At 38.6% G+C, this 16,823-nt stretch overlaps 1 protein-coding gene across 3 annotated transcripts in view; it reads right to left on the minus strand.

The window, feature by feature from the left end:
• The window catches only part of fhip1aa (FHF complex subunit HOOK interacting protein 1Aa), a 33,968-nt gene extending 17,965 nt beyond the window's left edge, over window positions 1-16,003 (minus strand). For 2 of the 3 annotated variants that reach the window (XM_044189630.1, XM_044189629.1), the window contains exons 1-3: window positions 15,723-16,003; window positions 2,705-2,765; window positions 408-628 (exon numbers count right to left, since the gene is read on the minus strand). In XM_044189630.1, coding sequence (XP_044045565.1) covers window positions 408-515 — 108 coding nt within the window. In that variant the 5' untranslated portion in view covers window positions 516-628; window positions 2,705-2,765; window positions 15,723-16,003. The remainder of the gene's footprint in view (window positions 1-407; window positions 629-2,704; window positions 2,766-15,722) is intronic. The other variant, XM_044189631.1, reaches the window with a different exon arrangement.
• Between the last annotated feature and the right edge of the window lie 820 nt (window positions 16,004-16,823).

A 16,823-nucleotide genomic window follows, 5' to 3' on the forward strand; every position in this document is an offset into this window, starting at 1 on the left:
TAGCGGTTTCCCCTTGTTTCCAGTCTTTATGCTAAGCTAAGCTAATCACCTACCGGCTATAACTCTATACTTAACACACAGACTTGAGAATGTTTTTTTTTTTTTGTTTTTTTTGTTTTGGGGGCATTTTTGGCTTTACTGGACAGTTGACAGTGAAGAGGCAGACAGGGAACAAGGGCAGAGAGAGGTATGCAACAAAAGCTCTCTGGTTGAAATCAAACCAGTGACATTGAGGTAATATGGCATGCACTGTAACCATTGGACTACCTGAGTATGGACTACCTGTATCGACCTTCTCATCTAACTCTGTAAATAAGTAAATAAAAGTAAAGTAAATAAGTGTATTTCTGGAAATGTCAAACTATTCTTTTAAGCTGCAGAACCCCCAATTTAGCGCTGGCATTTACCTGAGCCCAGTGGTTCTTGAAGACTATCATGCAGGTCTCTGGATCCACCCCTTTCAAGACCAGAGACTGTCCATCTTGGTTTCCATTGGCAACCATGGAGGCCATCATGGTGACCAGATCATACGTGGGTTAAACCATGTCATAGGCAGGAGAAGGAGGACATTCCTGACTGCTTACTAGGTGCAACCATAACCACAGGAGGAAGCATAATCACAAAGGACCTGAGGATGCAAAAAAAAAAAAACACAAGCAGACATAATCAAACACAGAGCAACAAAAGGTTGCTTCATAAAATAGTAGCACAGATATAATAATACGACTGTGATTTGCAGTGCATTTCTCTCCCTCTTTACCTCTGCATGGCTAGACAGCAGCTATGACAGGCATGCAGGAAAGAGAACAATAACAGGCAAAGTCAGATGACTCAGTAGAAGAGATACATCTTGTTTGACTTTGGCTCAGAGAGTAGCCTGCCACACTCTGGACTTCGGACTGAGCTGTCAAATTGCTTTTGGAGTACCTCAGACGCCCAAAGTGGATTCCTGCAGGCCCCCTGACATCACTCTCATTACAGAAACATTTTTTTAACATCAGAAGGCAAACAGCAACTGGGTGTGAACAACTCTGGCTGAATGAAGGGAGTTAGGGGGAAACAAAACAAAATTGCTAGTTTTGTAGATCAGACATGATTTTGATACATGTGTTTTCATTTCTGGACGACATATTTTACAACATATTTAGGCAAGTGTTGAAAAAAAAAAAAATATATATATATATTGTATTAATATATATAAATAATAATATATATATATATATATATATATATATATATATATATATATATATATATATATATAGGGCAGCTCTGCAGATCAGTTCCAACACTCACACTGGCACCCTGGAAATTTGGAAGATGCCCACTTTTCCCCCCAAAAAGGAACTAATTTGTGGTTTCCCTTGGAGAGGACATTACTGGAAAGATTGACTCTGTTAAAACAAGACAGAAGTTTTCTTTGAAAACACTGGGAACAGAAACAGTGTAGTGTTTTTTCAAACAGAATAATGTAAGAAAAACCCCCCACCAAGGACTACTGTACTGCTACACTGTACAATGCTTGCAGGTACACGCCTGCACTTTAAGAGGAAGGATGTTAGGATGTGCCTTATTTCCCCATGTTTCCTCTGCTCGCAGACAGTGAATGTTTGTGACGACTATCATTAGAATTTGAAATGATGCCACATTTATATGAAAATCACAGTCATGTTCAAGAGATCTTACACATAATCTCTCCAAGACCATTTAACAAGACTAAGAGTCTACAGCCATGCTAGCAGCTCAGTTGGACTGTTATGCTTTGACAGTGTTAACATCCTGATGTTTAGCAGGTAATGCTGACCATCTTCACATTTTACTGTAGCATGTTAGTATTGTTAGCATGCTAAAAGTTGCTAATTAGCATGAAACACAAAGTATAACTGAGGCTGACAGGAATGTTATTAGTTTTGCAAATATTAGATGGATATTAGGATACGTTTGTCTAATACCTGGTGATCTCCTGACCTTCCCTCTAGTGCCATCAAAAGTTATTCTAATTCATCCCGTGGGGAACATAAATGTCTATAACAAATTCCATGGCAATCCATCCAACAGTTGTTGAGACATTTCACTTAAAATCACAAATGTCAACCTTATGGTGGCGCTAATGGAAAAAGTCATGAGATCTCCAAAGTCAGTAGGCTTCATCCTCAGAGGACCATGAACGTTTTTACAAAATTTCATCTAAATTTATCCAATAGATCTTTAATTCTGAACCAAAGTGGTGGACCAACCGACGGACCAACATCCCTAGAGCCATGCTGCTAGTGTGGCTAAAAAGGACATGACATGGTTTCAGTCAGTCTGTCTCGGAGCGCTAACACAACATCAGTACAAAGTTAAACACTCACACTACATAATACAGGATCATATGGACTCTGTCACCACAGGGGATCAACTGTAAATCACGCAGCAGCTGCATGCCACAATACCAAATTACAGCCTCTAGCTTCTGCCCCTAAAAGTGCCTCTCAACCAATCACAGCTCATCCCCTTCTTTTGAATTTACTATGCCCCAGTACCACAGAAACATCCCCACCAACCACAGAGTTTAGGCATAACAAGGCACACAGTCAAACCTTCACCATCTGCTTTCAGTTAGAGGAGGGTGCCGGCTGGTTGGATTCTTGAGAAGGAATGTAAAAGCAGCGTGGAGAGTGTGTCAGATAGTGTTCGTGTCTGTGTGTGTGTGGTTTCTTACCTTTGCGGAACCATCTTCAGCAGCGACGCATCGCTAAGCAGACAAGGACCTCTTTCTTGTCCTGTTGTCACAAAAAAATAAAAAATAAAAATCAGAGAGAAGTAGGAAGTGAGTGTCCGTGTGAGAGGCCAGGCGTGGTGGGAAGTGACTGGACATGAGTAAGCTGCTCCAAACACCACATGGATGGAGATGGAGAGGAGGAGGTTACAGGGACGGAGGGAGGGAGGGGAGAGCAGGAGTGGGAGGGAGTAGAAAGGAAAAACAGGGTGAGAGAAACTCTACAGAAAAGGAGGAGGTACAAGAAAAATGACAGCAAGTGTTCACATGCATAACAAGTACAGAATAGACCAAATGTATGTCAGCACTTTCTCTGTAGGAATTCAACATGAATATCACATCCTCATGATCCCTCCATCATGGGAGAATAACACTATTGTCCCTTTCAGTTAGTGTTGTGACGTAACTAGCATCCTTTTCAACAAGAGGCAAGAGGCCCATACCTCACCATTACAACTGCCCTCTCCAGCACTTACGCGAGCCATCATGGGAATCATGTCATGTAACGCAGCAGCCTCAAAACTCTCAAAATGTAGTTTTTAAATCTCATCTACAATATAACACACTGATCACATCAAGGCTCTACCTCTGCTGTTGATGTTTTGAAAAGTTTTTCAAAATGTGGGTTTCTTGGAAAACATGCAGTCTTTTATAAAAGCGTGATGTCGTGTAAACAGAGAGAGTGGTAGGGAGACAGATGGAGAGAGATGTGTGTGTGAGTCTGTGTGTGGGTGAGTGTGCTACAGAGGAGTCAAACAAACACTCATTTTGTTTCTCAGGCTGGTTTTGCGCCTTGCTATGGACTCACACATGCACAGCACAGTATAGAAGCCACCCATGGAGTTGTACATTACATTCATTTGTAAATGACATTTGTTGACTCGCATTTTATTTGCATACATACATGCAATTTTAAGTTCAGTGTCTTGTTCAGGACACTTTGTTCAGACCGCAGGCAAATCAGATTTGTTTCTCAAATCAGATCTGACTGTCCGCGATGGTTTTTGCAAGTGATCAGATGGGATTTGTTGTTGTTTGAGCGGCCAAACTGAGACAGACGCATCTGCAGAAATCTGACTGGAATCGCGTTTTAAACCGCCTCCAAAAGGTGGCTTGGATTCAATTTGCAAAAATCGCATTTCATGTGTTTTTTTGCTGTCCAGACTTTCTAAAATCACTCTGGATACAATCTGGATAGGCCAAAAAAAAAAAAAAAAAACAGATTTGGCTGGCAGTCTGAACAAGGCCTTAGACATGTGGACAGGAGGATGGTTGCCAAAGCTAACAGAATGGTTGCCATATTTTAATCCTTTATAAATGTAGTGATAACAGTCCTGTGTAATCATACCTCCTATGTCAGCAGTGAGAAACTGATAAAGAATGATTAAACATTTTACATAACAAAAATATTACTAGCATCTCTGTCCTCCCCCTTTACATTAAATGGATTTGGCTCAGCTTCACTAGCAGAACTAATATAAGCTTAATGCAGATATATTGGTACTTTTTGGCTTATATGTAATATTAATAACAACAACAATAATAAATAAACTACAGTACAGAAATACCAAGAATATGTTTGAGGCAATTAAGAAACAGTGTCATTATTACATCCAGTGAGCACTGGCAAGTTTATTTTTCAACTGCCAAGTGTTGTGCTCATCTAGGTCACAATTCTTTAAAAAACAAATTTAAAAAATGTTTGTTACAATGTTTTGCAAAAAAAAAAAAAATAGTATCAGGCAATACAACAGATTTTTAAAACTCTAAAATATCAAAAATAATCAAAAATCCATTATTGGTTGTGCTAAAGTCACTGGTAGGTCAAACAGTGTTAGATAAACATTAGCATACTGAATTTACAGAGGTCAGAATTTAGTAACATTAGCAGGGAAAACTAACTATGATCTCCTTCTGAGCCTTTTCTGAAATGGAGATGCAAAACCAGAAAAGGTTAAATAGGGCTCTTTAGTGTAGAGAACAACATTTTTCCAGGATACCTTTATTTGCTGCCTTGTGGGTTATTGATGTGGACAAGTTATTGTCAAAACTTTGTTTTTTTTCAGTGGTACAATGAACTGCAAGATTAGCCTGATGTAAGCAGTGATTAGCTCCTCTCAGACAACAATACACCGGCAACAACTCCTCTCTAATATGCTCCATTGGGTACAGTAAATTTCTGTCTTGAATTATGAACCAAATAGGTCAAGACTTGGATTTACCAAATCAATACACAACGGAGACTGAGTACTAGCATTTTATAATACTCTAAACAATCCAATGAGGGTCTGTATTATGAAATTTTCCAGCACAACAAAGAACGCCCCTTATTTTTGAAGAATAAAATGTGTTTTTTCAACTTATCTAATAAAAGGCCCTTCAGTGAAAGTCATGACCTACATTGTGCTCTCATTTACAGTACCTGCTGTCATGTTGTCACACAGAGGGAGAGCCCACAGCTACCCAGAAGACACTGCTCTACTTGCTCAAAATAACCTGAAATACAGTAGAGCCAGAAATGGGACAAGCAGAGGGCATGCCAAAATATAGGTTGTTAAAAATACATCTTTTGTGTGTGTATGTGTGTGTGTTAAACAGGGTTAGTTTTGAAATAGTTTGAGATTTGAGTGTTTACATGAAAATGCAGTGTTGTGAGTGTATATTTGTCTGTTTACAGTCTGCCGGCGTAGCAGTGTCATTGCTACACAAGCCTCGTTGGATTCTCCTGATTTGGTAATTTCCAATTATTCAATTATGGCAATTTGATAATTACACATATTTGTTGCTTCCACTTCTCCACAGTCAGAGACATGATCAACGGAGCAGACAAATCCAGCCTGGGATTTCCCTCAATGCAGATGTACTAAGCTACACCCATAGACGCTGTTTATACTCCATTTCTTTCCTACATGAGAGGACATTAGTCACACAACGGCAGTGCAAATAAAAGTCATTCTTAATGAGTGTAATTCAGCAATAATTCATTCTTTCCTAAACGTATGTTGATGTTGAGGACTATGGATGAATTTCTACCTACCATCCAAATGTCAAACAATATCTTAGAAACTTTAAGAATTTTAAAAGTTTGAAGAAACTTGGGGAAATTGTTTACTCTGTTGTGTTTCAGCATCTTTTCAGTCACATTGACTGGCTGGCGGAAAGCAGCATCATTACAAGTCAAATCAGGGAGAAAGACACATGCCATTAGAGAAAATACATCTCATACACACACTACAACGCAATTATTGCTGCTGTGTTATTTAACTGAACAATAAGTTTTGATGCTCTGATTATATTCTTCTCTTGACATGTTTTTCACTCTCTGATTTATTCTTTGATGTTGGGCCATGATTGAAGGCCTTACAAGCCAAGTATTCAGTCACACCAACAGTTATAAACTAAGCTACCATTTATTTTATGGTATACTTAGCTATAACTGCTGCATAATACAACATTATGGTTATAATGTTCAGTTTTAAACTGTGTTGAAGTTGAAGAAGTGATGATTCAACATTATGCTCATTCTGGAGGCTGTAGTTTGTGATGCTGCTTAACTGTATTGTGCTATACTGAGAGGTGCTTCTAATATTTAGTCTACACTCACTGATATAAATTCGGTGAACAAAATGACAAATGTTTTCCTGTGGGTCTTCGGTGATTGACAGTGCAGAGACTGAAAAGTAATGCCCACATTCAAATATAAATGCTCCACTCAGGAAAATGAAATAATAAAAACAAAAGCTGTAAAGAAGCCAAATTGAATTCCCTTGTCTTTTGAAACTAAATAACCAGACACAATGCACCATTACTCAAAGTTTTGCCTGGTTTCTTTACACTTGCTGTGTGCGGTTTCTAATAATGGCTCTGGCAGATTCAGGGGCTGCTGCAGCTAAAATCATTCATTCATCCTTATGAACAAGGAATTAGATAATAGCCAGGCATTGTGAAAAACAGCCAATTTTTGCTGAAACATGTCATGCCTTTCCCACATTGCCAACTGCATCAGTTTAAGTAATTATTTATTATCACTACACAGATACAGCTGGAAACTCCCCATTCTATTTCAGTGGGAATGGTTTTACAAGTGGTGTTGCATAAAGAGCAACGGGCTCTCCGTCTCTTCACTCCCAAAGTAAACATGATCACAAAGTGAGAACATGAGCCTGGCTATTGTGTTGCACCTAAGTGTTTTGCCAAAGTAGCATTGGAGGAAAAAAAAAAAAAAAAAAAAAAAGGAGATAAAGCCCCAGGCTGAAAGGAGCAAACACAGTGTAAACATGAAAGAGAAATGCTCGCCTCTAGGGGGTTCTGTCATTTTTTTCTGATCTGGTTTCTGGCATTGTCAGATTTCTGCCATCCCAAAGGGTTTCATACACACAGGCGCGGTCTGGACAAACAGCTTAGAGACAAGACGCACCCTTTACTCAGAATAAAGATCATCTTTCTTGCTGAACTGGAGTTTTAAACCTCAATCCCAGAGAGTAGACTGACGAACAGTCGCAGCAGAAATGATCTACTTTAAACTTTGCAAAAACACATTTCACAACACTACATTTCTTTTCTGAACTTGCCTTTTGGGTGCTAGACTGTAACCTCCAGCAGACTGACGAAGAGTCAGTCTGTTCCCCTCTGCTGAAGGTGGCGCTCACAGAGGAGAGATTTACAGAGGCCAGGTAGCCATCGCAACCCAATGAAAGACAGGCCCATTAAAGTGATGGCAGCTGTTGAAATATTTAGGGCTACAGGTGAAGCCATTGAAAGGCCAGATAGTGCCTGGTCTGATGATTTATAGTCTTCACCATCCTCATCCAATCAACAACACAGCAGGAAGGAAAAAGCCATTCATTTTCTTATCTATGTCTCTATAATTCCCTTCAGCCAGTGGGGCAGTGACCACTGTGTTGGACCATTTATCTTTAGGAGAGACAGATTTAGACTGAACTTGTGTCCAGAGCAAATTTCAGATTTAAAATGGACACAAGGATGATCTTAAATTACATCTATTGTCATTTTCACTGTTCAATTTCTTAAAGAGGAGAATTAATTAAGAATGAACAATAATTATTATTACACATTTTTAAAAGATATTTTTGGAGGGTTTTTTTTCCCCCACCTATATTGGACAGAGTGAGAGCGAAGAGAAATGGGGGGGGGTAACCATTTGGCTACCAAGGCGCTCTGTTTATTACACATTTTTAATTAAAAACTCACTAATCTCATTTTTACAAAAACAGCAAATAAATGTCAAAACGGCTGTAAAAATGCTGTAAAAAATATTTTCCCTAAATCAGTGACATATCCTCACGCTACTGAATCCGGGTAGGTCAATTAGGACTTCTGCTGAACCAAAAGTTGGAGGCAGTCATGAGAGGTTTTTGAGCACATGGATTGTTTAGCAGAATTTTAGTTGTAGCGGCACTCTTTTCTGTTTTCCAAAATTTACCACAGTTTAGCCAAACAGCAGCTAAAGAGCCAGACATTTCCCTCAGGAGTTGGTGGAGACCAAAAACAGAGCTAAAAGGAGAGTGAATATTGGACCAGTTGTCCAGAAACGAGACTCCAAATAAACGCTAATGTGTAAATAAGAAACTGTTTGCTAACAAGTTCGCTTCAACTTATACAGAGAGAATATGTCAATGTTGTGTTTACAGCTTGTTCCACTGCCCCCAAAATCAGTTAATTCAAGTCTGTGTAAACCATTAAGTCTGACACAAAATAAATCTTCAGAAGCCGGGAACTCCAATTTAAAAAGGTTCATTATGAAAAAATTAAAGTTACAATTAAAGATTTATTCTCTTTCAGTCTTGATCAAAAAACGGTCTCACACCACTGACGTTATGAAGCTCTCAACAGAAATATTGTAACTGCCACAACATTCATTGAGGCAGCAACAATTATTTAATACTCCTAATTTTTCAAATTTCAAACAATAATACAATATATTATATCACAACATATATCTGAATATTGCTTTGTCTGTGGCTCTTACATTACGTCGTCCTGTAAAAACCATGCATCTCCGAAACGTAAACTTTTCATGATCTAAGAAAAACACATGGTTTCAGCTTTATGATGATGCATTTCTTAGTTTATTTGCACAGCACCTTTACACAGACACATTTAAAAGAGTAAAATAAAAACAAGCTAAAATAGAATAAAACAAGATAAAAATTACAGCACAGTTACATTAACCATTTTATTGGTTAATGTAACCATGGTAATGTAATGGTAATTTAAATGTTAATGTGATGTAACAAATCATTTTAAATGGTTTATTTAGTATAGGAAGTAGGGGAATTTTCTCAACCAATAGAGGAACACCTAGTAGTTAAAATTAAAGTGTTTGGGACCTACTGTGAAAAGGAGTTGGATGGAAGGGGAAAAAATTTTTTAAAAATAAATAAAAAGGAGAATTTCACAGAAATGTAGATAATAGTTATTAAAATAAGTCTCATAGGAACTCCTTAATCATTCATAAATTATGATTTTCCATATGAAGTATCCCTACAAAGCCTGTCAAAGGCTGTTTCTAAACAGCACCACACAAGCCCAACAGGTGCTGAATAATGGCCGTGACTAGCTTATGAGATAAGACTGTGATTATGTAAGCAGATCCATGCTGCATGTCTGTGGATTGTCACATGCACATGAAGGCTAGCAGGGTGTTGGCTGTTGTATTTATCTTGAAACTGGTTTCAGAAACAGGCCGTTCCTACCATATCGCTTAGTGATCGCGAGAAGAGATTCATTAACATGTCACACACACACAGTTTAGCTAGGAGGGGAGAAGAGGGGGAGATGGTCAATAAGCACAGCAGTAGGCTACCAAAAATACCCAGAAGTGAAAAATACACCATTATAAAAACTGAGCTCTATAAATGAAGTAGATAAAGAGGCCAACAAGAGGATACAAGAGGCCTTATGCCCCATTGTTAAGATCAAAGACATGTGGGCAACTTCACATGTTGCAACTCTCTTAAAGAGAGTTCAGCCTACAGTGGAGAGATAAGACTTAGAAAGGCTTTTCACTCCAGACAGGGACAGATGAGACAGTATCCTGCTTCCTGCTACTGACATTGGCAAAGTGTGATGTCATCCCTCACCTGTGTACGAGTCAGTGCATGTACATTATATGGGTGTATACAGTATGTGTGTACTGATTTTTCAGGGAGTAAGATGTCACCTTGGATAACACTGTGAAAGGCCGTAGATGATAACTGCTAGTTTCCATGTTTTTTCAAACTTTCTGACAGGGCCATTGACAAAAAAAATATATATATATCATTTCACATTTTTTTATTTATTTTTTTATTTTTTTATTTAACAGTAATCACAATTATATTCTCTGTAAACTTTAACTCCCTACATCATGGTCTGGTGCAAGGTATATAAATATTGGGGACAATACTGAATTCCTTTCATTTTAACTGAATGTATTTAGTGTTTTTGCCTAAAAACAGTCACATTTAGTCCAACAAGACAAAGAGTCTACAGCCATGTGTATGTCAATGCTAACATACTGATGTTTAGGAGGTATAATGTTTACCTTGTTCACCATCTAAGTTTAGCATGTCGGCATGCTACCGCTTGCTAATTAGCACTGGCAATGGCCATCTTTCTGGGGCCGCCCTGTCCTGCTGAAAGCAGTCGGCCTTCATCCTACTGGAATAGCCACCACTGTTTTATCTAGCAATATAGACAGGTGTTTACATCAAGTTTGACATGAGGGACTCAGCAGGTCGCAGGTGATTAGAGAGCCTGCTCTTTAGTTTGTATTTAGTGCGGATTTGGAGTCAACTAACTTAGTTTAATATGTCCAGCCTGGGAAACCTTCACTGTGCAGACTATAAGACTGATAGCCCAGTTTACAACACTGAGACTGCCTCCCTTCCCTGGCATATTACTCACAAGTTCTTTTTCCCTAAATATGCAAATCACAAAAATCTAATTATCATCCCTACCACTGGTTTTGGTGAAGTGTCCCACAAAGCACCTGATAAAGTCTTACGAAACAAAATATCTAAGGTAATCATAAATGTATTGTATGTCGTCGTGTGCGCAAGCCACCAAAATGTTCTACTAGTAAAAAGGTATCTTGTTCCAATTACTACATCATCTAGCTCTACAGATTGGCCTTTTGCTGAAAGCTGCAGCCCCAACAAGACCCTCAAACCAAGGTAGTACTGATAAATGATTTGATTCTTCAGCATGGCCTGGATATGATTGGTTTATGTGAAACATGGCTGAAACCAAATGTTTTCTTACCTTTAAATTAAGCTAAAAATATTATATTAGGCCTTAACAACCCAACATGAGTAATGTGTGTGTAACCGTAGAATGTAAACTTTTCTTCGTATCATTATAACCCTCTCAAATTCCAAATTATTGGACATGACTTCAGTGACCTCAGTAGCTTCAGTCTTGCTTTCTGATACTTTAAACCACAGGTCACTACACATGTTTCACTATGTTTTTTTATGACCCTCACAGGCTAAATTACCACATTACACAATGTGGGCTGGTGACATCATTCCTACTTTCATGTTGGTATGAAGCTTCAGCCTATCCCCACACCACAATAGGCTTTTGTCAGTGATAAGAATGTGTTTTAGCGTGGGTATAGCCTCTCTCTACTCCTGCTACTTCCCCTGCAGCTCATTTGCATCACATCTCACTTACTGATAAAAAAAGCCATGTTTGCATGTGGAATGGAGGGAGGACGACAGAAGATAGAGCATGTCTGTGAAGTTCAGAGATATTTATCAGAGAGATGAGAGCTACAGCACTGCACTCATGTAATTTGATATGAAATGGAGTCCTTAAAAAAAAAAAAAGCTATGATACACAGATAACTCAAAAACTTGAGTTTGTTTTAAAAAGGGAATACAGTGTAGCATACCAAAATGCCTGTCGGGCTGATCTGTGTCAAATATTTGCTTGGGTGTGGATAACTGTGAACCTGTTTTGTTCCGTTTTCACCATTTTAAGACTAACTTTTCATTGCCCTTTAAAAGAAGTTCAGTTGACAAAAGGAAAATATTTACTTTAGCCTTCAAGTGGCTGCACACTTCTCTTATACAGTGTGATGACCCCCCCCCATACATTTTCAAGGCAAAAGAGATGCAAACTAAATGCATATGCTGTTGGCTCTTTGAAAACGTATTTAAATCTGACCTCTTACACCTTGTGCACAATAATGTTTTACTTTGTGTCTGTGACTGGCTTTACCACGATAGATGACAAACTGCAGGCTCCGTAAACATAACTTCATTCCAGTTCATTCTTGGAAAAGAAGTGGTTCAACCTGATTTAGTTACAATCTCTATTCTTTTCACAATACTCTAAAGCTTGCGGGGGGGAAAGAGAGTCATTGTTTGTACTGAACTGGAACACAGGCTAGCCAACAAATGGGCCAATATCACAATCTGTATCATATTTATACTTGAACGTCACATCATTATTCAGTTGAAAATGTCATTAACAGAATAGACCACTGTGATGTCTTTATGCTTCGTATCGTCGAGTTAAAGTCAAAACGTCGTTAGCCTAACCTAGCATAGGCTAAGAAGCATGGGGAGAACAGCTACCCTATCTCTCTCTCTCTCTCCACAGGTCAAGAATATGCCTACCAACACCTCCAAAGCATTCTCATTAACACATATCTAATTTGTTTAATCCTTACACAAACAGAAATGTAAAAACTGGCTAATTAGTGAGCGTTGTAAGTGTTGGTAGGCAGATTTTTGAACCTTGAAGAGAGCCAAGATAGCGGTTTCTCCATGCGTCCAGTGTTTATGCTATGCTAGGCTAATCACCTCCCAGCTCTGGCTTCAAACTTAACACACAGACATAAGAGTGGCATCTTCTCATGTAACTCTCGGAAAGAAAAACGGAAGAGTTAATTTCCCAAAATGTTGAGCTATTGCTAGTCACCATTGCCGCATAGCTTTCCATGTTGTCTCTTACTTCTCAGGGTCAGCGTGGGGACACAAGCTAGCTAATCCCAAACACGGGACAAAGCTGAGCTGGCTGTGTCTGTGGTGACAAAGGGGAAACCGGTACACACACACACGCGCACACACACACACACGCGCACACACACACACACACACACACTACTGCTGATATGTGAACTACAAAACATGTTCCACATGTCAAACTTATACTTTATTTGACCTAACTTACAAAAAAACAAACAAAAAAAAAAAACGTTCCTTTGGAATCATTTTTGCAATGATTACAACACTAGTTAACTTTCAATTGCTTATGATTTATAGCGAAAAAAAAATATTTTAATTTAAAAACACTACTTCAAATAATCAGTAACATTGTGTTCAGTATAAGCTGCAACAGGCAAGGTGAAGCAAATCCGATCCCAATCACAAACTTGTGACCTGAACCTGTACATCTAATCATATTAGTATGACCATTATTCACAGTCTAGCAGGCTGCGATTGAGACTCAGAGATTCCTGTCTTTGAATATCTTGACTTCCAACTATATGAGATTTGAGTCCCCTCTGAAGATCACCACTAATCATACAGATTAGCCACACATTCCTCTCATTCCTCAGAAACTGTTCCAAACACTTGTATCATAAAAGTTCAAACTTCACTTTCATTCTTGCTGCAGGTCAGTATTTATGTTCAACCTACTCATGTTTAGGACGCCGTTATGAAAAGAAAGGGAACATTTCTTGAGATTTACATTTTTGCTGTAGTCTCTGGAGTGGAACTGATTAGGAGGCAGAGACCTGCAGCATGCAACCAATTACAGCAGAGATCAGATTGCACAAATATAGGCAGCATCAGAAAGATTCGTCTACAAAACAGTCCTGAATAAGTGCAGCTTTGCTAAAAACAAAAATCACACTAAACTGCTTCCCTACAATCATGCAAACCTCATAATTTCACATCATTTATAGTGAAAAATATCTTTTAAGTGGTTATTCTGCTGAGATCATATTTATAATCATTTTCCCGAAGACCAGCCCATCTCAGAGTCAGTGTGCAGAAAAGAGCCACTGACTGGTAGTGTGTTAGTGGGCTTTAAAGAGCAACCACATGAAGAGCATTTTTAAAACCAGCTCAGACACCACAGCAACCACATTTGATGATGACATGCCTGTTATTAGATTGTGGAGGACAGTTGTTCTCATAATAAAAAGAACAAACAGTTTGACAAAAAAAAAAAATTAGAAGGTGGAGATGGTTCAGTTGTTATCACATGACCCAAGTATGGAATTTCAGTCACATAATAACACATGGCTGTTTATTGGGGTGGGTGGGGGATGTGACACAGTGACCATGACCAAAATGCCATACAGGTCACGTGATAACAACTAAACCGTCTCCATGACAACTGGGCAAACTCCTTTCCAAACTTTCCCTGTAAGAATCTTCTGTCAAACTTTCATTTCTAAGGTCAATAATGACCTTCAAGCTCAAAAACAGGGTTGGTTCCACAGGGTCATCATAGGTTTGGCCACCATGAAGAGAAGACATTCATGCACAATGCTCCAAATGTACTCTTTTCTAATAATAATAATAATAATAATAATAATAATAATAATAATAATTAATCATGGGATACTTGTGCCAGGTTTGTTTCATTCAAGTGTGTTCACGAAACTTGAGCAGTTCAAGAGAAAACTGATCAAGACAAATGTCATATGCTATTGTTAAAAAGTCTAATAAACCAAATTCAAATAGTTTAAACAATTAATTTATTAGTCAAATAGTCATAAAATTTAACTATTTTGATAAATGATTGATCATTTTGAGTCATTTTTCCAGGCAAAAAAAATGTCAAAAAACTCTGGTTGCTACTTCTCAAATGTGAGGATGTGTGTGTGTTCTATGCCTCATATGTTAGTAGGCTAAAAGATAAAAGATCTTTGGATTTTGGGCTGTTCAGACAAAATAAACTATTTTCAACTTGAAAAGAAAGAAACACACAAACAAACACGGTGAAAAAATAACCTCCCTGCTGCTGAGTAATAAATCAGACAGAGGATGAGGTAGCTCCTCTGACTATTTCGCAACAGAGAGAGAGAGAGAAAGAGAAACCTGAACAACAACACAGTTTCAGTCTTTCATATTTGACATCCTTTCCCCCCCCCAAAAAAAAAAAAACAACAACAAAAAAACTAGCCTAGGAAGCTCAGTTTACATCAGATGATTGCGAATGACATTGATTTAGCAGGTGAAAGAGAACACCTGTGATGGAATGACACTCACAAAATGGCCATGAAACATTAAAGATGTTGCTGGTAACTCGACACCACCTGCATTCTGTCTCCCTCACAATGGACAGTCTATGGAGTTCAAAGCTCATTAGGACAGGAAGGTGAATCAGGACAGGAAGGCTGCACTTCTCCTGTATGTGGCTGTAAAATAACTTTGCCGGGATGACAACAGCAGCACGTGGATATAATATATTTCAAGGAATGAAGCTGTGAGAACTGCAAGTTCCTGCAAGATTATGAAACCAGATACATTTGAAAACATGTTATTAAGCAGCGGCTGGTTTAAAGTTATTGGCTGAGTTTGCAAAATTGTGAACTATGATTAGAGATAGGGTGGGTCTACTTTGTCTCTATGGTGAGGACACAACAGTAAAGCAAACTGGAAACACAGAAGAAAGGTAATTACGCAGTTTAGTTAAAGAAGTGAAAAACTAAACAAGGATGCAAAACTAGTAGTCATTTTACTGGGAATCCCCCAGTAAATCACGCGCACACACACACAAGAAAAACACTTTGGAGATACCCAACCCTTCCACCCACCCGCACATGTCAATCACAGACTGTCACAGAAAGCAAAACGCACGCGCACACATGGTCCAACAACACCAGAAATGTCACTGACATGTTACAAGTTAACAGGTAAATTAAAGCCACGACTGCAAACAAGTAATCAAGTGTTGTGTTTCGAGCTTTCCTTCTTTCTTTCTTTCTTACCGTCGGACGGATCCTCAGGTTGGACGGAAAGAGCGCTCAGCAGCTTGAGCGGCGTCAATCGGCAGGTTTAACCACAAACAATATGTCCTCTCAGGAAAAAATAACCGAGTCGCTCTTAGCCACAGCTCCACAATTCCCCCCTTTCATTACAATCCGCGGAGGTTATTATATGTGTAACCAAGCTACTTAACCCAGTCCGCAGCGCGTATAGGTGACACCGCACTAATCCTCATTTGCACGCTCCTCCCACTGATCTACAACAGGCCCACTGCAGCTGGTGGAGTGTTTTCATGTGTGTTTATAGTCCCCCGCCCGTGAGAAATAAACCTATGAGAAACGACAAGTGGCTTCAGTCCATGTATAAAAGCAAAAGAAGGGGCATATAGCCTACTGTAGTAAAGTTGTATTATTAAAACACACGTTAGGTTAACGTTTTGACAAGGTCAATCCACTCCAATGCGAACACCTTGCCTTGTTTGGTCTCCTCTGAATGGAAACAATATTTTCCAGGAGTTTTTCAAAACCTTCATTTTGATGAGAATCTTAAAATCTTAGCCTGATTCCTACTTATATTGAGCAGCTAAAAAGTCATCAAATAGGTCACTTTTATCAAGGCACGATCAAACTAAGATCAGATCATTCAGGTTTGACATAGATCTCTATAGTACGTGAGATACAAATTGACATACTTTCTCTCCAAACGAGTCTTTTAAAAACAAGATTTGATACAAGCATATTTTATTCCAGTTGATCCAGAAATTGAGACTTTCCTCCAAACCTTATTTTGTCCACGTTGACATGAAATTCTGCTTTAAATTATTAAATTTAAGATGTACATTTTCCCCACATTACATCCCTTCCTAGTTTTTTTTTGTTTGTTTTTTTGGTACTTTATAAAGCCCTTTATACTGTAGGCTTCAGTAGCTCCAGTATGCCCATCTGCAGTTCCAGTGGGATCACGAGCATTGTGATTTCTATCCTGAAATTATACTTTAGAGTTATGAAAAAGGCCAAACCTGCGTTTATGCTTGATTGAAGGATACATTTAGCCCGAGTAATAATTTAAACTTTAACTTTAGAAGCAAAGTTAAAACCAAAAAA

The sequence above is a fragment of the Siniperca chuatsi genome, linkage group LG3, assembly GCF_020085105.1.
Source record: "Siniperca chuatsi isolate FFG_IHB_CAS linkage group LG3, ASM2008510v1, whole genome shotgun sequence".
Lineage (NCBI taxonomy): Eukaryota > Metazoa > Chordata > Actinopteri > Centrarchiformes > Sinipercidae > Siniperca > Siniperca chuatsi.